This window comes from Chinchilla lanigera, unplaced genomic scaffold (genome assembly GCF_000276665.1).
Source record: "Chinchilla lanigera isolate Chin_1 unplaced genomic scaffold, ChiLan1.0 scaffold00009, whole genome shotgun sequence".
NCBI lineage: Eukaryota > Metazoa > Chordata > Mammalia > Rodentia > Chinchillidae > Chinchilla > Chinchilla lanigera.
Genome location: NW_004955410.1, coordinates 36,729,547 through 36,753,148, shown reverse-complemented (window position 1 = coordinate 36,753,148; position 23,602 = coordinate 36,729,547). Strand labels below are relative to the sequence as shown.

Here is a 23,602-nt window from a genome sequence, read left to right as displayed (position 1 = left end):
AAGTACTGGCCATTTCCCATTCCTCCCTGTCCGCTAATTGCCAACCATCAACTTGCAGGCCAGGCACAGTAAGACTGAATTTCTGTAATGCAGGATGTTCCTATTTTTAACCAGCAACAACTTTAAGGTATTGCAACATTTGAAAGCCGGAACAGCTCTTTCTTACATAGACCACACACTTAAAATTGCAGACTCTCCATCCGCAGCACTCATCATCTTCCAAGAACAGAATCCTCCTTTATTCTCTAGGCCCCCAAGCCACGAGACTCCGTCTCCATTTCAAAACTCAGTCTGTGCTGCCTATTTTCCAGCCAGCTGCCCTTCTTAGTACTTTTTCTTCCAGATCTGAGAGTGGGGCTGAAGTTGGGATGTGAGTCAATAACCTGCAGCAGGACTCCTGTGTGGCAAAGCCCAACATTGGACTCTCCCTTGACTGAAAGGCCTGCCCATTCTTGTGGGAGCAAACCGAATTAAGGTTACCGTCCTCAGGGCCTGGGATTTCACAGAGAGCAGTGTGTACCTCTGACACCTTTTTAAAAACACAGCTTCAAAATGCAAGGGACATTGGGACACGACAGTCCTCATTTGAGTCGGGCTGTGCTGCTTCCTCGCTGTGTGATCCTGGGGTAATCACTTAACTTCTTTGATCCTTTGTGTCCTGATGCTGAGAATGGAGGTCCAAAGTCCTATACTGCAGTGACTGGCAGGGTTGTGTACAGTGCAATCTATGAAACAGTGATTTTTAAAGCACTGCACAAGTGTTTAGGGTTTTATTGGCTAGGTCAAAATTCTGGAGTGCATTCTCAGGGTGAAGGCCAAAGTGAGTGAAAAGTGGATGGGAAAGGCACTCCAAAAAAAATATATATCTTTCATCTTTGGAATCCACGTTCTGTGGAAAAAATACTATGCTATGTGCTTTGAGTACATTTTCTCAACATTCACAACTACCTAACAAGGCTGGTGTGTCCAGACAAGAGACGAGGGGGAGAGGGCACATGCTTTGCTCCTGGACTCACAGCTCATAAGTGGCAAGACTGCAGCAAGACACACCCTGCTGTGCCCGATCCTGACTGACTCCAGGCTCACAGCCACCACTCTCTGCTGCAGGTGCCTTATAAAAACAGCTCATCTTCACATGGCCACAGTCTGCACCGAGAGTCAAGGTTTCACCAATGAGCACCTGAGCAAATCACTAACACTGGTATTGGTGCTGATTAGCAGGAGCACAACCCAAACGGACGCCAAGAGGAGGAGAAAACAGAAATCAGGGAGATCTGGCTCACAGTGAATGGCCAGAAGCCCTCAATACTCACCTACACCTCTTATTGCACTGTGATCTCAACCAAATTCCATCTTCCCTAAAACCATGTTTCTCCACCAACCTTAAAGGAGGTAAAGTCAAAAGAGCATTGTGAGTGTTTGCACAGATCATGCAAAATGCTCAGGTACTGTCTGCATGACCTAGCCTGGCAGTTTATCCTAAGTTTCCTGTTTCTAAGAGGCAGATTTCTGGTGAGAGAGGTGAAGCAGACTTCTGGAGCCAGAGCTCCCCAAACAACCCTGGGTAAATGTTACCTCTTGTGCTTCAGTCTCCTCATCTGTAAAGTGAAGATTATAGTAAAGGTTGCTATAAAGATTAAGTCAGGTAAATAAAACAATAGCATGAATTCAGTACATGGTAGCATTGCTTTTTCCTTTCTGAACATGGTAAAGGGAGATGTGGCTAAAAGATCTGCCACTGCTGGAAATGGAAAGGTGTTTCTGATCTACACCGATACAAGCCAGGGTAGCGGACTGCTGAGGTGTCTGACCAAAAGTAGCATCTGAAGAGATGCCTCCGAGTATGTGAATGCCACCTCTATCTATACTTGCTGAAATGAGGACCTTTTACACTTTCTACTGTTTCTCTCCCCATTCTAAGACCTGCATGTGGGACCTTTACTATTGCTTTTAAGTAAGAGTTCATATTGTAGACTTTTCCTGGTGGTAAACTGGAAAGCTGGAAGTTTAAGAGGAGTAGAGATTAAACACAGATGATCATTTTTAAAACTGTACTGGGGTATCATCCAGGAACAAAACACAGCAAAACTTTGAGGGTGGCTTGTGAGCGCAAGCCTCTACTTACATAGGGTGTAAAGGCAATCTGTTGGCAGGGATTTTCCAGGTGCAGAAATCCTCTGGAGGCATTGTTCAGAAAAGCAGCACCTGGAATTTAAATGATAGCATGAGCCCCTGGGACTTCTCCCAGAGCAACAGCAGAAGTGGAAGGCAGTGTTTGTTCTTCAGCATATTATTTTCCACCAGCATCAACCAATGCACTTTTTAAAAAGACAAATTCTAGCACCTTCTTCTTCCTGCCTAAGACTTAAGCTGGGAAAGTTCCTGTACAGTGGGCGACATTTGCCTCCTTGAGCCTGTGTTCACTCTGTACCAGAGATGACACAAGGTACAGCTGTTGCTAAGGAAACTGCCTGCCGACACACGAGGCCATGAGATTAGCAGACTGGCAAGGTTTGCGTGGCAAGATGTCTTAGGAAATAAAAGCCTGGTATAAAACCTATAGATCCAATCACAGCAGAAACACATGAAAGCAGCCTACACAGATGATAAGAGGAGGTTTCTATTTTCAAAACTGACTTTGCAGCTTCCTGTTTTAGCAGTATGGACTGCAGAAGGCCTGCACAGGGTAGCTCCCTCCTGCAAGTACCATCTTCCTCAACCGTGTCGGAACCAGGCAGAAGGCAATTTGGAATTGAAACCACATTACACTGTCTCCTACGCAGTCTAACTTTAAAGCTGGAACACATCTTTCACCACATCACAAGAGAGGAAGCCAATGTGTCGAGGTCTTTCTCAAAGCAGATCGTTCAAGTCAACACTTTGGTCATCCTTATGACGTAAGCTGCCATAGCAACTGGGAGTGCCTGCACAGTAGCTCCACAGAGAGCACCTTCCGAAGGTCTTAAAGCTCAGAAAATGCCTGTTTTACCCAACAAGAAGCTGAGTGACTCAGCAGCAGTCTGATGGAGAAATCTCAGTCCTATCAAGTTACCACCTATTGCAACTGCTAAGTTAATGATTAAAACGCCGCTGGGGTCACAGAGCATGCCCACTGCCAGCTGGTGGGGATGACAGGGTCCAGGAATGTGGGTTGGAATGGACTGTAGTTGAAAAGAATGGGCTGTAGTTGACAGGTGTAACCTTTAAAGCAAACACTACTGAACACATTGGTGTCCAGAAAACTCAAGCAATCAAGATGGTATCCAAACAGGAACGTAGTACGCTGGAGAGGTTCTTGAGGACTTGGGTTAAAATCCATCAGGATATTGTCAAATTGAAAAACAAAATGAGGAGGGAAAGCTATACTTTTATGTACTACTGTCTCACAACAGGAAAAGTAAATCTTATAAAATACTCAGGCAAAGAGTACACATCAGGGTCAATGGAAGATGCAAACCAATGTGGAGGTATTAAGGCCCATGGAACTCGGGAGTATCAACGCACTACTGTAAAATAACAGCAGGTTCCCAAAACCATCTGATCAGAAAAATCAGGACAGGGACCAAACATGGGAGAGGAGCTTTCATTTTTCAACAGCAATGAGGTTTCTGTCAGCTTGTGAGGAATGCCAGTCTGCTGCTGTCTAGAAGCTTCTAGTCTTTGGGAAAGTGGTTTGTTCCCCTGAAGCTCCCAGAAACGCCTGCACACGGCAACTATTCCTTAAAAGTGATGATAAATGCCTCAGTATAGAGCCTGTGCCTTTCCTCTCTGCCATTCCCCTAGGGAACCTGAGGTCTGGTGACTGCTACACCCACACTCAGATGTCTGCACAGAAGGCTCAGGGAAGAAGGCTGTATGAGTCAGTGACAAGGGTCCTGCAGTCTCTGATGGTGCCCCGCCATCCTGATGAGCGTGGGGCTTTCACAGCAGCGCTTGGAGGCTCTACCCTAAGGGCAGAACGGAGGCCAGGGTTTGTACCAAACCTGCGCTGCAGGACAGCAGTGAATGCAGCCCAGCCAGGAAGCCTAATGGCTTTCCTGTTCCCTCTGTCAAGAAGCCATGGGTCAATGTACTCTGTAACAGGTGGCCACCAAATGACTTCCTCTAGGGTGCATAACAAACTCTGGAGCCTTTGTAGACTTGGAAGTTTTTGTTTTCAGCGGTTGAACCCACAGCCTTCACAATCAGCTTTATCCCCAACCCCTTCTTTGAGACGAAGTCTTGCTGAGTCACTAAAAGCTACCCACATTGGGCTCAGACTTGTGAGCCTCCTGCTACAGCCCCCCAGAGCGCTGGGATTACAAGCATGCGCCACCATGTGTGGCTTACCTCTGCCCATCTCTGTTTAGACTCAGATCTACAAATGAGTATCTTTCCCTCACATCTGTCCTCCTTCATGAGTGAATGTGCTCATATGCTGCCCTTCACTGTCAAGTGCTCCTAAGTAATCTCCCATTTAACGGCACCTTTCAACTGGGATTAGAAAGACAAACAGAAGAAGCTTTGAGATGAGAAAGAACTAAACTTGAAATTGTCTTCTGTAACTTCTTACTCAGCCTTGGGCAAGATGTTTAACCCTTTCTGGGCTTTAGTTTTTCCATTTTAAAAAGTGGAAAGAACACATGTTAACTCTCAGAGTTGTTGTGAAAATATAACTAAAAACAAAACTCAAGTTTCCATTAAATATGAATCCCGCTCCCAACCACATTCCTCCCTGCAAGAGCACAGCACATCTGACATTTTGGATAGATGGGTCTACATGATCAATATGTTAAAACTAGTGGGAACAACTAAAGTAAGATTGGGCATTGGGGAAGAGAGGCTGTGGGTCAGTCTAGGGCAGTGATGGCATACCTTTTAGGGACGAGTGCCTGCACTGCAAGCCCAAATCCACTTATTTATTGTGAAGTGCCAACACTGCAATTAAACCTGAATACTAAGGTTTTCATTTAGAAAAAACAACTCATACGTTAGTATCTTTTGTCCGAGAAGAAAAACAACATGCATGCCATAGGTTAGCCACTACTGGTCTAGGGGATTCTCTGGTCAGAAAGGGCAGGCCAAGGACTATCAGAACAAGGAGTCAAGAGTCAAGGGAAAGACTGGCAAGATCTGATACTGGGATCGTGTTCCTCTGACCATCACTTACTCACCACTGACTCACCGCACTTACAGTACATCGGCAGCCACGGGTGGGTCAGAGGACAGGACAGCAAACTGGAGAGAGGAGGCCAGTGTAAGTGAACACATCAAACAGACAGTGACAGAGGAGCAGGTACCCAATGCAAATGCATAGTACAACAGGGGCAAACACAGAGGAGGCACCAGTCCCCGTCAGCTACAAGTATGGGCAGATATAGTACATCTTTCGTGGACAGATGAGCCAACAGCACTGTGGGAGAGCCACGAGCCACTTCTCCACATAATCGAGCCCACAGCCCAGCACTGTGCTCGACACAGCTAGAAAAATACTAAGTAGATGACGTGGCAATGTTTGTGTGTGACACTGTAGGATGTGGGATAAAATTTACTACCAAGGATCAAAGATACTGCACAGTGTCACACTGGTGGACAGCATGATGGTCAGGGACTCGATGGGATGGGATGGGCCTGGGGTGGGCTGTGGATGAGGCAGGAGATGCTCCTCAGAGGATGAGGGCCTGATGGACTCCCCAGAGGCAGCCTGGGCAGGTGGGACAAGGAGGGGACAGAATAGCAGTGAATGTCGTGGGGAATGGGGGAAAAGCCACTGCCTTTGGGAAGTCAGGCTGCAAGGGATCTGAGATAACACAGGACAAGAGGGATGGAAGGGACAGGCTGCACCTCAGAGCGAAAGTGAGCTGGGGTATATCTAGCGTCTGTTGATCTGGAATGAGGTTTTGTCTGGAGGCGGGGAACAGATTACCTGACCCTTCATAAATGCATCTCTGCTCAACATGAGTCCCCTGCTCAAATCCTTTGGACAGCAAATGGAAAACCATCACACTCTGAAGGTGAATCACAGGAGAGATTCTCGAGGCACAGCTAACACACAAGGAGCTTTCTCTTTAACTGCTGAAGTGGGCAGGAAATGTGGCCTGACCAACAGAACAGCAGAGGAAGGCGAAGAGGCTGGGACTCAGGGCATTCTCAGGAGACAGGAATTGGTAGGGCCCCAGACCCAAGAGAAACAGCGAGGGTGGGGAGGATCTCCTCCAACATTATTTGTAAAAAATCCTAAGAAGAAAACAACACATGCTGCTTTCTATTCCACTTTTTTAGCTTACTGCATTGTTTTCTGAGAGAATTTTACCCATGGCTTAAATTTGAAATATTTGCTAGACTGTACTTTTTAAAGTATACCCAGATGTAACAAACTACTAAGATGACAAAATCAAAGTAAAGTTCAGTTAAACCACCACCTCCCTTGCAACTCTCCATTTCACTCCTGCGAGGAGACGACACAGAAGCTGGATGGAGAAGCTGGAGCAACTGGAGGCACAGAAGATGCCTGCCTCAGCAAAGAAAAGACTCAGGAAAGGCCACGGACGTTAAGGACACTTCTACGGCCCTAATCTAGCCAAACTCTTCTACGGAACGCAATTGGTGTCTCTTTGAAATAATCATCCATTTTAGAAATGAAAAAACACACCCATACTTGGGGTGGGTGGGTATTGTTATTTATCTCTAAAATCAGCCTAGAAGCTAAACAAGATGATGTCTCCTCCACCTTGGTTTCCATGGACCTGGAGGAGGGGAAAACAGCACTGATTATTACCAGGACTAAGGACCAATTCTCCTTTAAAAGACCAGTTGGTGATGCTTACCTTGATACTTATGACATACTGAGCTTACAATCCCTGAGGAAAAGAAGCTTTGGAAAAAATCACACCATCCAAATAACAAAGCAATGGATGATGACTGCTTAAGTATCACCTGGAAGGAACAGGTATACATAGGATTTACTCCTTAGCAGGGTTCCCAGCAGGGCTGAGAGATCTAGGTAAAACTCTTGTACATCTTCTCCTTAGAGAAATTAGTTCACGTCAGAGAATGAGTTATACAAATAAAGGCAGCACCTTCACCCTGTGTGCTCGTGGAGGAAGCGGCTGCAGAGGGTTGGTGTGTGGTGGGTACAGAGCACCCGTTTGCATCCTGTCTTGGGGATGCCATGCTTGGTCAGTCTCTGGCTCTGGTCAACACAGTGCAAGGTCTGGGGGAGAATTCCTACTGGCCGTGGGAATCCAGGTACAGTGGGGGCAGCTGGTCTCCGCCTGGTTTACCAGGAAACGAGTCCTTCCCCATTAAGGCTGCGGTGCCCTAAGGTCCTGGGAGAGCAGGTAAGGGCGAATCCAGTGGTCTTCCCAAGCCGCCTCCTCCAGTTGCTCCAGCTTCTCCATCCAGCTCGCTCTCTGCCATTTCCCCTCTTGCTTTCTTCCCAAGAGGCATTTTTAAGTATCCAGAACATCCTCTATTGCCTTTACTTAGTGCCCCACAGAGTACACCATGTTCTCACAGCATTGCTCAATTATTTTTCCTGTGGTAAGGATCCAAAGCTTATTTTATTAACAGCTCGTGTGGCATAACTTAATTCTCATCCAAAGAAAAGGTACGTCAAGTCTCTCATTTGGCATATAGATAGCTAAGTCCTTATGCTTGTTTCTATCCAGGAGCTAATAAATTCATAACCCATTGACAAAGGAGTTTTGAAGAAGCTGTCTATGGCGTATCACTGATTTGTTTCATTTTGTAGAAATGGTTGTCCTTTCTGCCCTCAGTAATTTTCTAAACATTCCTCAAAGGGCAAGCTGCCTCCTTCAGCAGGGAGGCCAAGGACACTCTGGCACCTCCTCCCGAGGCTTGGGCCAGAGCTGTGTAGTGCACAGGAAGGAGTCCTGGTCTCTGGCCCGGACGCCTGGCTCAGCTCTGCCTTGCTTTCCAGCGCTGTGACCTCTGGCAAACCAAAGCCTCCCTGGTGCCGTCTCTTCATGTCTGAAATAAGCAAGCCGTACTTGAGAGCTTCCCTGTGCGCTACAGTAAGACGACTCCAAAATGTGATACTCAGTTTGAGGCTGGTTTCTGCTCCGGACCTCACCTAAAGGGTTTTCGCCATAAGCCCAAGTGTGAAAAGCAGCTCTGCCAAAAAAGGAACATTCTGAATCACTCAAAACCATTAAGAATGTTGGCGCTGACTTCAGAAAGGCAGGATAAACACACCCGTGCCCAGCGGGGACGCACTTACTGGACTCTGCCTTTTTAACTCATCCGTGCCTGAGTGCTTCCCAAGGCCCTCCAGAGGCCGCCCTGGTAACATCCTGTCCAGCCTTGTATGCAGCTTTCTCAGAGGCAGACAGCACCTGGTGCAGGGCCCAGTGCTCATCAATCTTTCTGTAGTGTCAGCATGCAAAGCTGACTTTTTCATGACCTCTATCCAAAAGCAGGTAAATTCTCTCACCTCTCTGAGAGGTTAAAAAATAAAGATTGTAAAGCTTTCCTTTCTTCAATGTCTTTTTGCCCCCAAACATACTCCTTAATCCAGTGAGTTTACAGATTCTTTCAACTGGAATGGATTCTACAACTGTCCTGCCTCTAACTTCCAAATGTGTTTAGCTTTTACTGATCTGAAATCGTAAAAGGCATAGGAAATAGGATTTGACTCTAGGTTCTAGAATTTGCCTGAGTTCTCTTGCCTGACAAAAACTAGGAAAACCTTCTGACGATCCTTATTTTTTACACATATTCATGCAAAAGAAACAGAACAATAGAGGAGTAAACTCCAACTTCTGGGTCACAGTTGATAGCGTATTTTGCAATTAAGTACTGTATTTGAGTTCAAGGGACTTGCTGAAAGTTCTGGCGGGCCGAGGGAGGCCCTTGAGTGTGCGCAGACACACAGGGCTGGACAGAGTTAACTAGGCATCTAATGTGTGCAGTCAAAAACTTAAAACTTGTTTGTTTTTTAAGTTAAAAAAAACAACCCATACTTGGAAAGCAAGAGACATGGTGCTATTTTCTCCTACTTTGAATGTGCCCAATGATGCCGATGCAGCTAATCGTGTCTAACGTTTGTACTCAGGCAACCATCACCAGACATTTTTATGACTTCATTAGAAATGAGTAAGCTGGTGGTATTTCCTAAGGGTTATTATTCACTTGTGAAATGTAGAGGGCTTTCTGTTTTGTTTTTTTGGAAAATCCTGATCCACTGAAATGACTGGGTGGTCAGGCTTGCATGTTCTCTTTTGCTGCTTGATAAAGGCTCCTTTTTCCCAGGCAAAGAAAGATGTTACGGTTAACTCACTGTCTCAGACTGAGGTCATCTCTATTCACTGGTGGGGTGAATAAGCTAGACATATTTTTCTTAAAAAAAAAAAAAAAAAAAACCAAACCCCACCTCCTTTCAAAAGCAGCACTGTATTTTTCTCTTGGAATGGGCAAAAAATGTAATTAAAAAATACCCATCAGTGTGCCTACAAATAAAAATTTTTCAAAAATAACCTACACCTAAATTTTCACATTTCCTAGACTATCAATGGCTTTATACATCTCATGTCATGCTGTCCCTTAAGTTCTCTTAATTCACAAGTTCAACAGGATTATAAAACATTTTAAAACTCCCTTTGTTTCCATTTTTAAAGGGTAAATGGCAAGTAGATAATTTTGGTGTGCTCAAATAAAATGACGGACTATGGCCCATAACTGTAATTGCGGGAAAAACTTCTTTGTGCTTGGCCAGAAACCCACGTTTCCTTTGCTCTCTGTGCCACACTGAAAGGGCCCTCAGGCCCAGAGGCTGGGGAGAGGCCCCTCACTTCTGTCCGGTTCCAGTTCGCCCAGGACGGCCTGGCCAGGGCACCGATCCCAGGGCAGTGACTCAGCTCAGGAGGACCACCTGCTGCGTGGGTGTTGCTGCCTTCTGGGTCACCACAGTCACGAGGGCAGAGGGACCCAAAGGATCAGAGAACAGCTAGAGCCCGGTCAAGGGCAGCATCAGAGGGAAAGCCTTTATTTACCAAAGGCAAGAGCTGGCTCTCAAGAGTGCAGCGCTACCACTGGGGGTGGGGCAGGGGCAGGGTTTTCCACCTGGATCCTAAGCTTCTGGGTTTATCCCAGGAGCCCCACGGCCACAAGAAGGAAACCAAGTGAACAACCCGAGAGGAAATGCAGGTAGGGACAGAGCACTCATGCTTTCCAAGGGAAAAAGATGACCCAGGATAATCTCTCTAAAAACCGCTTTGAAAAGTGCCATGGTTTTCTGAAGTGGTAAATGGCACTCTGGCTGCCTTCAGGGCACTCCCTTCCTCCTTCCTGCAGATAAACCTTGTTCTCCCCAAAACTACTCTGCCTCCACGCCCGCCTGCCACAGGATTCCCTCCCGCCTGGTCTTAGCACCTAGCAGTCGCCAAGGCAGAGCTTTTCTGTTTGGAACTGCTTTTACTGTTTGACCTATTTGAGGTCTACAGAATCTTTTCTGTCCAGGTCTAATGATTCTTGCTAGCTCTATGGAAACTCTCAGGACCCATTCTAGCCTTTCACCCCTTTCTGAACCACAGCACTTATGTCTTAATGATTTTAAGGCAACTCGTCTTCCCAGGCCTTACAACCTATTACGTGCTTTCAGGCAATGACAAACAAGACACATTCAACATGGCAGCCACTGTGTCAGGTGCTAGGACTGTAAAGGAGAAAGGTGACAATCACACAGGACACACGAGCAAGCATGGTCTCCCAGGGTGTAAGGGGCAAGCATTTTACGAGGGTGTGGGTGGCTCCTGGGGAGAGTGGCCAGGAAGTAGCCAGTTCTGCCCACAGGATCAGTGAAACTTTACTATCCAGCTTTGGGATCGTTAGAGGAAGGATCTAGTTTAAAGGAAGAATAGGCTAGACTGGGAAAGGCATCAGGGAGGAGCCACTGTCTCAGGGGCCCACGCTGGCTACATCACACAGCACATTCTCTTTGGTATCTTTGTGGTTTGGGTCTGGAAGATGCCATCAAGGGCCTTGCAGGACAGGCTAACTATTTATGATGTCCCATGTGCAGCACAACTCTTGTGACCTTTTTGAGAGGGAGGCGGGCTGCAAGATGGCTCTGGGACAGGCGTTTATAGGGAGAGGCACTTTCACTGCATTATCCTCTTTGGTCACCACAGCATTCTCAAGCCATGTACTTGGCAGTTAACCACACAGAGCCTTGTGACACGTTCCTCTCCGCTGTCTGGTTCCTTAGCAGCCCTTACATTGGCACAGGACCAGAACCCTTCCTTTGAGGGCTCCTGCAGTGATCAGCATAGTGCCTTATATATAAAGAAGTTCAACAAACCACCTCTTGGGCCCGGGGATTTAGCTCAGAGGCACAGCGCCTGCCTGGCAAGAGCAAGGTCGTGAGTTAGATTCCTGGTACCGGAAGAAAAACAAAAAAAACCAAACCGCCTCTTAACTGCAATTTCAGGGTGTGCTTTTGCCATAGTGCCTGTCAAAGAAGCCATAACATCCATCAGTAGATCCTCACTGAGTCCTACAACATGAAGGTAGTTCAGATGTATATCAAGACAGCTGCAAAACATGGAGGAGGGTCTCTGTCATTCTGTGAAGGCCCTGGAACCCTAAACTTTTCTGTAGAAAACTTTTGAAAGGAAAAGCATGTGACTGACACCTTGGCAGCATGGAGAACTGGATGGAGAGAGCGGCCCAGCGGTCCAAAAAGCTCCCTAGAGTGAGATCTGCTACCCCGGCACCAACACGCAACCTTTCCTCTGGTCGCCTATGAGTTTATCATGACACTGTCCTGAGCTCCATAACACTGAAAGGAATCTCTGCTTGTCTGCCCTCTCTCTCCCTTCATTCCTTCTAATAACCAGTGAGCAGCAGTCATATGCCAGACACTGTGCTGTCACACAGGGACCCAGAGATAGAAGAAGGTCTCTACTCAAGCAGCTTCTGGAAGAAGAAAAATAACTTTTTATAATGTGGTGTGTTAAATTCCCCTTTCCTCCCACTCTTCCTTCCAGCCATTCACTTCCCTATTTCTTTCTTCTTCTTCCACAAAAGAATCTGAGGCATGCAGAGGGCAGGTAGTAAGCTAGGTAGGATAGGAAAAGCTGATACAGTGCAGAGGGGTTCCTGGAGGAAGGGACACCTGAGAGGACTCTCTCAGATAAGCTGTTACCAGCCAGGAAAAAGAGGAAGACAGAAAAGCAAGTGCATATGCAGCCTATAGCGGGGGTGGGGATGGCTCAGGAGCCCCAGAGAGCTGAGGGGACACGTGGAACCCGCAACATGAGTCAAGAAAGAGCTTTCTGTAGGGGACAGTCAGATTTGTATTTCAGGAAGATCAGTCTGCAGGCAGGAAGAGAATCTTATGGGGAAGGCAGAGACACTCTGGTCAAAGAGATAAATGTACAGATCAGAGAGATGCCAAAGCAGAAATGCTGAGCCTTGGGAGTGGGCATGATGCATGCAGTAAGTGAGTCATGAAGACAGGCCTTCATTAAAAGCCTTGTAAAATTAATGTGAGATGTGATAAAAATATGGTGTGTTTAAATTTTTTAAAAAGTTATTACTGTCAAGGACACATTACCATCACTCCCTCTCAAAACATTCCCTTATTTCAAACACTCATCCCATCCTTCTTGTCACTTTCTGCAGCAGTTCTGGAAGTCCTCTTTCGTGAATGTCTTTAGTTGCACTGTCACGGCTGTTTCAGTGCTCTGAGTTCATACAAAACATTTACCTTTTATGGTAACTTTTATTGGGGGAAGAGCCAAAAGTTACACAGTGCTGGATTCAGTGAATAAGGTAAATGAATATTTTCATGAGCCGGCCTTTCTGTGGGATGGCACTCAGCAGCAGCATTCAATGCATTTTGATTATACCTCTTAAAGACACTAATGAAAGAGGATTTCTAGAACTGCCGTAGAAAGTGGCAAGAACAATGGGATGAGTTTTCCGTGTGGAATTTGAGGGGAATTAATGGTGATGTGTCTTTTCCTGTAATACATTTAAATTTTTTAAATCAACACTTTCCCTGTAGTTTTGGATCATATCCTGTTTTTTCACACGGAAGGTATGTTACACATGTATTGCCTGACACTGGCCATGAGGTGGCAGCCTCACATAGCCATTGCTGTGAAGCATTAGGGCCCACTTGGGAGAATAGGTTCACTGCCATCCACAGATCACAGAATTCCACAGGAGACGTGAGCTCTCTACGACTCCCCATAAACACACTGCTCTCCCATGAAAACCCCCAGGGAAACCATGGAAAGTCAGTGGGTCTGGGGCAGGGAGCATGAACAGCAGGCAAGGCCTCCAGGTCTCAAACACTCCGAGGTTTAGCAGCCCAGACGTCACCAGGCAGAACCACTGAGGAAAGAGCCAGGCCCACTCTACTGAGAGTGTGGTCAGCCGGCTGAGGCTTCTTGTCACCATTCCTCAACACCGGTCAGCTGCAGGAGCTGCTGGGGCATGTTCGGTGGCCGCCACTGTCATCCACACACAAAGTGGCAGGAGGAGAGGAGGTGACAGCCTGACCTGGCTCCACAGTACAAAGGGCACAGAGAACAACTTCACCGTCTGGGCCCGTCCCCTCCCGACTGGCCCTCTAGAGGACATTTATTATTCACAATTTGGAGGCAAAGAAACCGGGAGAGGGAGGAGGGAAATGAATACAGTCCATGATTCGGACCACAGCGCTTGCTGGTCCTAGGAGAGGTAGGCATTTCACCAACAACTCACTCCATCCCCACAGCAGCACTACCAAGAGGTACTGACCACTCCACCTTGCAGATAAGGAAGTAAAAATACCCAGACATGTATCTTTAATGTGCCCAGAGTCAGCACAGCTCAGAAGCGGGAGAGCGGGGATTCAGGTTCCGGCTGCCTGATCTCACAGAGGATTTGTTTCGGAGAGACAGGTCCCCAGCAACCTGCTAGACTCACACCATATTCTGGGGGCAGCAGGGAGAAGTGGGAAGGAAGGTATGGCCTCCCGATCCTACCCTAGGGCTCTTGCACACCCTTTGCAGGGATGAAGTGTCCCAAGCAGCACCAGGCGTGGTCAGAAAGGACAGTCCGCCCTGCCACCATGCAGAAGGGGAAGGATGAGGAGGGGTAAAATTCACAGGTTTCCTGGTGCATACAAAAGCTCTCCTACTTTCAAAAGTGATTCCAGGCAGCATCTCTTGCACTTATCACTTTGCTTAAATTGATTAAAAACCTCACAGATGCTTTTAATTAACATTGCTAGTGGCTTAAACTGGAACACCAAAAAGTATCTTAGAAATCACACTGTTGTGAAACCAGAGCTTCTGGGCATGCCTGAACCCCCCAGTGAGGAAAAGGACAACTGAATGCAGTGGACCACATCTGCCAGCCTGGCTCCTGGGGCAGCCACAGCTCTGAGGAAGGAACTGGTCCCCGGGCTCAGTACAGCACTCCAGCCCTCCCGGGGGACTTCTGCTCATGGCACACATCAGACATAAGGGAGGATGGACACCACGCAGAGGTGTGCAGGTTGCAGACCTACTTCTCTACCATGCCAGCACAAGCCATTCCTCAGGAAACACAGCAGGATATTTTACACACTGAATTAAAAGTATATGCTACTGACTCTTCCACCTGGAATGATAGGGCGGCGGAGGAATCAATGTTTCAGATCAGTTCTGAGGAGCTAAAAATATCCTCCACTTTTCCTTTCATCTGTCTGGTCCCTGTCTTAGATGCACGCTCAGCACAACCTTGTCCACATCATCTGCTGAACGGCTGTTTACCGCCACTATTTTGTTTTGTTTTTTCATGTGGTGCTGGGGATTGAACACACGACCTTCACACTGACCTGCATCCCCAGCCCTTTGTTTATTCTGAGAGAGGGTCTCACTAAGTCAGTAAGATGGCCAGGCTGGGCTTGAACTTGTGATCCTCCTGCCTCAACCTCCTGGAGTGCTGAGATTACAGACATGTGCACCGTGTCTAGCTTGACCTTTACTTCTTAACTGGAACATCAGTGAATATTCTTATTTCTTCCTCAGACATCAGTACAAGATTACAGATTAGGATATTATTAAAAAATAGCTGTTTACTGTTGATTGCTTTTGACTGGCATCTCAGGAAAACTTTGAAAGACATTCTTTCTTTTTAAAAAACTTTTATTTAAGCTACAGACTGGCAATATGACTAATCACTGAGAAATAGCTAAATGTTTGCACAAAAATCCCTTAAGATTCTCAGACAAATAATTTCATATAAAGGGAGCCAGGCCTAGTGATGCACTCCTGTGACCCCAGCTACTCCAAAGGCTGAGGTAGGAGGATCAGACCTGGGCAGCTTTGTGAGACCCTGTCTCAAAATTTTTAAAAACGAGGCTGGAGATGTAGCTTGGTGGCAGAATTTTTGCCTAGCACATGGGAGGTCCTGGGTTCAATCCTCAGTACTGATGGGGGATAAATAAAGAAAAAGAGCAAACACCCACACAGCTCGTAAGGCTAAACTTCTGCCTAATATGCCTTGGGAATAAGCTGCTCTGACCTCCTCCTGCAGCTTCAAAGATAATCTAAACACTCTTGCACAACCTGTAACCTTGAAAAAACCTCGGCCTTCCCTGCCAGCACCCCGCTGCAGCCACCTGTCCCTACAGGTAGTAAAAGATTAGACACCCAGAACCACAGTGTTGACACAACACTGCTGGGCCTCTTCCTTCCACCACTCCCACCCCAAGGTTGGATTTTACTGCTGCTGAAGTAGAGGGAGAGAACTTAGAAGGGAACACAGAAACACAAGAACCTTGAGGCGCGAGAGCAAACGGAGAAGGACTTGCCACGGGTTTTCCACGAAGAGGCTCTGCTGAGTGCAGCAAGTGGCAGGGATCCCCACAGGGCCCGTGGCACCTGGGGTCTGCATCTGAGGGGGCGCAGGAAGGCAGGCCACTGTGTGAAGCCACCTTGTGGCTTGCAGAGGGGTCCCCGATGACAGCTCCCCAAGGAAAGGAGCTCTGCTTAATTCCTTGGGCCACATTCTCCAGAACGCTGGGCTCCAACGACGCAGGGTTCCCTTATAGGACTACGCAGTGCCTGTGCCTTTCGTCCCACCATCCTGTCCCGTTTAATGCTGTTTCTCCAGCATCTCTAACTTGCCCACATGAGACGCACTTCTGCAGGAGGTGGCTCCGGTGGTCCCTCAGGTATACTGTCGCATTCTGCGCACCTGGTTTCAAGTTCCCTGTAATTTCACTGCCTATCCTTGTTTATTCCCCTCAACAAGTGAGATCTGCTGGAAGGGGCAGGCAGTCACTTGGGGGCAGGGCTGTGGTAAGAGCCTGGAAACCTCCCAGGGGCTCAGCAAGAGATCCCATGAGACTCCTGCAATGGAGGGGGCCGCCGTGCAGCGCAGCCACCTTGCCCTCTTCTACATCCTCAAAAGCCAAACTCGTTCCTTACTCCAGGGCCTTTATAATATGCTGCTCCTTACAGTTGGTGTCCTCTGCCCAGCTCCTCCTCCACCACATTCCTCCTCGTCCCTCAGTGGAGGGCAGAGACTCCGAGGAGGATTCCTCCTGCTAGTGCACCTTTCTCCTCCTAGCAGTTTGCGCGGGCTGCTTTGCTGTGTTACTGAGGCCTCACAAGGACGGTGGCCGTGTCTACCTCCCCACCGCTGTACCGTCTCCTCGGGGCTAGCCAGCACTTGGCACACAGCAGGTGCTCAATAAATGGAAGAACAACAGCGTTAGCCTACTTGACCTTGTCCAGTTGCTCTGATCTTTGCAGTTCCCAGAGAAGGGGACTCTACTGGCATCCCTGTCTCCTCCTGAACTTGCCACCCACTGGGCAGACCATAAGTACAGGTGAGGCCGCTTGCTGCAAAAGTCTACGTATAAAAGAAAAGTTCAGACTGACGACCCAGACAATGGCTGAAGGGACTGATGACCTTGGTCTCAGCTTCCACTGTGGTGGAAAAATTCATTTCTCTATGAAATTAAAAATTCCTCCTTCCAACAACATTGCCATAGGGCCCTAAGAACAGAACACGGCCAAGTATTAAGTTCTGACTCTTTCTTAGCATTTGGGAAATGCTGCCCAGGATCTCTAGTTACACCGTATTTTTCAGGTTACCTGCTTATGAAAATCCATACCCAGCTCGAGGTGTCCAAAGATGCTTCCAGCTCACTTGCTTCCACCCTGCTCCCTGCGGGCCTGTGGCGAACACCACCCTGCTCTGTTAATAAGATCTGTTCAACTGTTTAATTGCACAGCCCGTCCCAGCCAGCAACTTCTCTCTAGCCTCTTCTGTGCCAACCACACCAGCCGCCCACGCACATTCCCTTGCTCACTTTCTCATTGCCCAGGCACACATACCTCCCACCCTGTTCACTGCTCACTTGCGAATACAACTCTGATCTTCCTCAATTTGCTTAGCCACTTTACCTGAACCCCCACGGCCCTCCACTTTACCAAAAGCTCTACCCACAAGAAAGGAAGCAGCTAGGCTGCTCTAAACACAAAAGATTCACTGTTGACACCTTGGCACTTGGGAAGGAGCCATCGCTTGTCTGCATAAGACTTTCACTGGAAATACGTGGGGGTAGGAGGATGCTAACCAGGAAGGAGGAAAGGGAAAAAGAAACACTGCAACCTGTCAGTTCTCCCTGTGTCCAGCTGATTGGGGTAGGAATGACACAATGCTTTTTCTGGAAAAGTCTCAAGGATTCTAATGGTATAGGCACACAGCACATCAGGGTATACGATCTGGGGTCAGAAGAGTGGACAGTTTGTCCTGGCTCTATCACTCACTGGGACAAGCTGATGCTTCCTTCTCTACATGACAGAGGAAAGAAATCTACTTCCCAGAGTGACTGTGAGATTTAAATGAAGAAATGTATGAGAACACAGTTTCATAAACGCTTAGGCCCAGACACTGTACAGTTTCTATCTGTCACCAATATGTCATGTCTCTCTTTCATTCAAACATTTACAGTCTACCGTCTGGTGTATATTTATCCAAAAGTAAACACTACCCACTTCCTCGCTATGAAGAGGCCAGTGTAAGTCAAGGAAGATGGACAAAAACCACCAGAAAGTCAGAATGTAATACGGGTGTGCAGAGGATGGTGTGCAGTGGAAGCACCCAGGGACTCCAGCTTATCCTCAGGAGTCACAGACGCTTCCCGAAGGAAGTTTCATTGAAATAGTGTTCTGAGGGATCGCAGGGGCTGGCCAGGACAGGCAGGGAGGGGAAAGCTTCCGGGCAGTGTGAGTAAGACCAGCTTCATCTGGCTGGATCAGAGATCACTGAAGAGAGACAGGGATGAGGGCAGAGCCCCAAGCCACAAGGCCCTGAACACTGAGGGCCTCTTGTCCCTTCCCTTATCCATGGGAAATCAGCTCTCCAGAACTGAGGGTTACATAGTTAACCAAGTAACAATGGTATCACAAGAGAACAGATTTCTGGGGTCTGATGGTGCATTTAAATTACGGGACCTTAACTTACTGAAAGGCACATTCATGAGCTCCCATTTATTTCTAATAATGAAAAAGGGGGACACCATCAAGGGCCACACCAAGTTTCTTTCCCTTGATGGCTGAGATAGTTTGTCTTTTTGAACATACTCTCTTATAATTAGAGAGCATTTGTTGGAGTCTTGTGGGCAGGTGGTGGCAAGAGGCACCATTAATAAGCTGCTACCAAGTGATCCAGGACAAGGTATGGCATCACAGTCTATGAGGAAGGAATGTCTCTACTAACCCATAGTACGTTAAAACCATCACAAAAGATACAGAACTAGAGTTGAATGGCCCCAAAGAATAAAAATACCTTTAAAATATGAGGCATAAAAGTGAACAGGATATAAATTCAAAGCCTAGGTGTAGCAGCTAGAAGGCTGTAATTGGAATTTGTGTTCTTCCACTTACTGGCTTTGTGATCTTCAAGAAAATGATTTCTCCAGGTCCCCTGAGTCCTTCCTATCTGTGAAATGGGTATCATAAGGGCACCTACCACACAGGCTTTCCTATTAAAAGAGACAAACTGTGTAAAGTGCTTGGCACAGTGCCTGGCATATGGTACCCTGCACACGGGCTGTTGTTACTGTCTCTTGTACCCTGAATCAGGTCCCTCTCTTGACGACATATGAATGGGGGAAGCGAAGAGACATGAACACAGGAGTGAATTATCCCTGTTAACCCCAACCCCGGAGCACAGAGGCCACAGGAAATGCAACCGCGGTGACCTAGAGTTCTGGGTTAGTCATGGTTAGCACGTGTTAGGTCACAGTGAACCAACACTTTATCACATGATGGTGGTATTTCAGTTTCACATGGGAGCACCCGCAAAGAAGTAAAACACCACACTGGAAAATATCCAGGATCTTCTGAAAACATTGTTTGGCGGCCTCTGTGTCTATACTTCTGTTTTTTTAAGTCCCAGTAACTAGTAACATAGAATACATTATTATAGTTTTCCCTTCACAATTCATCTTAAATTTAGGCTGTATCTCAAATATCTGCTTGCCTTACTAACCTGTTATATAACCCTGCGGACTATGAAGATATCCAAACTCAACTTTATGTTTTAATCTAAACTCATTTGGAAGCTTTGTATCTTTCTGCTCTTTGAACACTCTGGAGACAGACATTCCACACAGGTAAAAAACAGCACTCCTGATGACACCTTCCTTAGGATTCCCCCTGCTAACATTACGAGAACTGGTTAAGTGGTTTCATATCCACTCCACAGCACTTATGATCTCACAACTTCATTTCCTGCAGATCTAACCTGGAAGATGAATTTTAAAACTAGCTGTGGATTTGGAAGATGATTCATGAACTCTTTGCATACCACGGTGATGAGTGGTGCAAAGAGGAGGTTCTTATAGAGCCTTCTTTATACTTTAACAGTAGGGAAAATCATAGGTTAGAGTAATAGTTTTGTATCTGTCCTCCCTTGCTCCTGGCAAATTTTAAAAAGTCAAATAAACTCGATACTTTCTGCATTTTTGGAGAGTTCTAGGCAGCTCTGGGCCAGGAGACATGAGCACGATGGAGACCTCTGGGCCAGCTCCCCAGTGGAGAGGTGGACTTCAGGGTGGGGTGGAGAGAGCTGCGTTTACAAAGGCAGCAGCACGACAGTAGGTCTGAGAAGCAATGCACAGACTTCCGAGAGCGCAAGAGTAAAAGGGAACTTGGCAACAAGGAAATTCAGGTTTTGTTCTTAGTTTTATTTTTTTTTCCTGAAATGCATTCTCCCACACAGACGTTCTTCTGAACGCTGATATTAGGTTTTATTAAACCTTTTTTTCAGGATCATCATCCTAAATTTTTAAAACACTCACTGGCTGGACTTCTAAAATGTGATAGCATCATTCTCTAAGCAGCAGGAGATTGAGAACTGAGGTGACACCAGACCTCAGTGCGAGTATCCCGGAGGTCAGGGTGGGGAATGTGTGCAGTAAGGAGCCCGTTGCCCACCGAGCTTCCTGCCAGCAAGACTGCTCCTCTGCTGACCTCACACATGCTTCCCCCTTCCTCTCAGGGCAGCCACATGTAAGGGCTATAAAAGTCTAGCCCTAGAGCCTGAGTCTGGTGATCATCAGTGTTGTAATACCCTGGAAAAGCGTTGTTTGGAGAAGCTGAAAAAAGTCATCTTCCCAGATTTCTGAGAAAGGGATGGACACTGACCTACATTTAGTGTTCTAGATTAAAATCACAGATATGGAGAAAGAAAATAATAATCTATGTAATGTGATAAAACCAACTTATTTTACAGATAGGAAATTGAGGCTCAGATGGGAAAAAATAGTACAAAAAGTAAACCACGGCTAAAGTTCCTGCAGTGACTGAACGTGAGCCCTTCACAGTACAAGCTGTGACATCTTCCCACCTGTCTAATCATATACTGCCCTAAGGAAGATGTGGCGGGTCATTAACTGGCAGGGTGCAGTTGCAAGCCCATCTCTAAGTTAAGATGCTATCGGCCTCCAAAAGCCCATGGAACTTAGGCTGGAAAGTAGTGTGAAGCTCCTTGATCTAAGGTGAATGTGGCCTGTCCCTCACTGTGAACCAGGGGCGTGCAAAGACAGACCTCAGCAGGACCAGTCTGGGGTGGCAGACTGTACTGGCCAAGCAGCCTTCCTGCCAAGGGAAGATTGTGACAGCAGGCACTCAGAAAGTGGCCCGACTGTGACCAAAGTCTTCTTTCAAAGCCCACTCCTAGAGGTGGCCCCGTGGCTCAGACACACACTTGCCAGTTCTGGCCAGGCCAGTACCCCAACATCTCCAAGCCTCCTACGCCCTTCTGTCCCTCCTTAAAGGTACTCTTCAGTTCCTGCCACAACAGTAAAAAGTAAATGTGATGTTGACTGTAATGTTCTTAATAGGAACTGCATCTTACGTGAGTAAACATTGTAACCGTTAAGAAACAAACCATAGAGTTAAAATGACCATAATATATTTTTTAAAGTAGCCTCTCCTGGTAAGTACTGTGTTGTTCATAATCTCATTGTAATAATAATCTAAAAATTTCCTGGAAATCAAACCTACACAGTTAAAAAATGTATCAGGGAAAACGTTTTTGATATTACACTCTGGAATTCAAATGATGATAAAAGAGGGTGAGAAATTATTATGTAAGTAAATAGAGAGTAAAGAAAAACTACATTGTGGAATCCAACATCTATCCATCTATCTGTCTGTTTATCACTGTAAAATTCATTTATCTTGACTGCATGCCTGAAATTTTTCATAATAAAATATAGGGAAAAGTGTGACATCCGAAACAATGCATAGCTGCCTACAGCTAGATTAACATTACTGTACAAGGTATTAGAATAGAAAACAAAGGAAGTGCCACAAATTACCTGGGGAAAGGCCAGTGACTCAGTATACAATGGTGGGGGATTTATTATATGAAAAAAAAAAACCTTCTGGATTTTTGCTTCAGAGTTCCCTTTTAATTTGCTGAGTTTAATGTAAAACATACAGATTTTTACATTAGATGAAGGGGGCAGGGGATATAGCTCAGCAGCGCAAGTGCCTGCTGGGCAAGCGCAAGGTCCTGAATTCGATTCCCGGTACCAAAACAAAACAAACAAATAAATTAGATGTATACTGTCTACCTTCGGAAAAAATTTCCAAGTCCACGGTAATAGGTTTGGGCTATGGGTAGAAAATCACTTACTGAACAAAGAAATCTAAAGGTTCTAGATCTTAAGAAGTCGTAAATAAAATTGAAAGTCAAAGAAGCTGGAAAGAGTATCTGGCCCAAGCATTTTATATACACACACACTCTTACAAATTGTATTAAATAATCATACTCCAGGAGAAAAATCTGATGATGAAATGGACAGTACATTGAAAAAGAAAACAGTGGATTCATAAATACACGAGGAAAGTTAACCTTTACTGGTAGGAATTTTAAAACACCATTAGCCTAACCCAAGAGGGCATTCAATAACAGCTGCCCAGTAATTCAACTAAAAAAACCCAGCATTTTTGTGTAAAGATTTAAAAAATAGTGATGGTAAAGAGATGATTAAAAGGATACATTATGCCTTTCACACTACACACATTATTAACATAAAGAATCTATGACAAGGGAATCATAAAACAAATGCCAAATATTCATGTACTTAAAGGGATAATTATCATAGCATAAAAGTATTTTTTATAAAATAGTGAAAAACAGTGAATATAATACACCATTACAGATGTTTTTCAGACATTTGTAAGAATATGGAGAAAATGCTCATTTAAAAGTAGAATATAAAGCCAAGTGTGGTGGTCCTCACCTATAATCCCAGCACTCAGGAGGCAGAGGCAAGAGGATCACAAGTTTGAGGTCAACCTGGGCTATATCAAGAGATCTTTTCTCAAAACACAAAAAATTAATAGAAAATGGGATACAAAAGAGCCTACACAGAATACCGCTCCTTCTGCAACTAGTGTGCATGCCTATGTAACAGTAACAGAGAGACTGCTATTTCTTCTTTACATGTAAAGTCTAATAAAAAGTAGTATAAAATGAGTTAAATGGTGGGGGGGGCAGGGGGCGCAGGTCAAAGGGTACAGACTTTCAGTGATATGGGTGAATAAATGGAAAGTACAGCATGAAGACACCAACTAGCCCCGTACTTCATACTGGGAATTTCCTTGAGAGAGATTTTAGTTGCTCTTACACACATTAGTAAATAGGCATATGTCTGCCAAAATGTATTAGAAACCTTAAATATATACACAGTAAACAAAAATGTTTCACTACAAATAATTTTAGGGAAAAAAACTACTATACACAACCATTGGAAACAGGTCTTCACTAAGGCAAGACCACCTTTGGAATGGCGGTAGCTAATCAAATTCTAAGATCCACACCTATTCAAACTGACTTCCCACTAGCCCTGCCTCCCACATCCCTGCTTTGCCTGGGTGTATTCTAATGCGTTCAAACGCCACCCTGCCTTCCCTACAAGCTTGCATCTCTTCTGGCTTCGCATGTGCTGGTGGGTAACACCCCTGCAGCAGACGCCTCACACTCTGCCCTTTCCCTTCCCTCGCCTCCCCACTCTCACTAGCATCCATTACTGCTGGTGTCAGTGCTGCTCTGCTGGACCGATCCAAGCTTTCCCTCTGGTCTCCTCACCATG

At 46.1% G+C, this 23,602-nt stretch overlaps 1 protein-coding gene across 1 annotated transcript in view; it reads right to left on the bottom strand.

Moving 5' to 3' along the window:
- LOC106147761 overlaps positions 1-23,602 on the bottom strand; it is a 192,388-nt gene that overhangs the window by 9,569 nt on the left and 159,217 nt on the right. Inside the window, exon 5 of the mRNA XM_013510500.1 lies at positions 2,126-2,205. Within this exon, the coding sequence (XP_013365954.1) occupies positions 2,126-2,205 (80 nt within the window). The remainder of the gene's footprint in view (positions 1-2,125; positions 2,206-23,602) is intronic.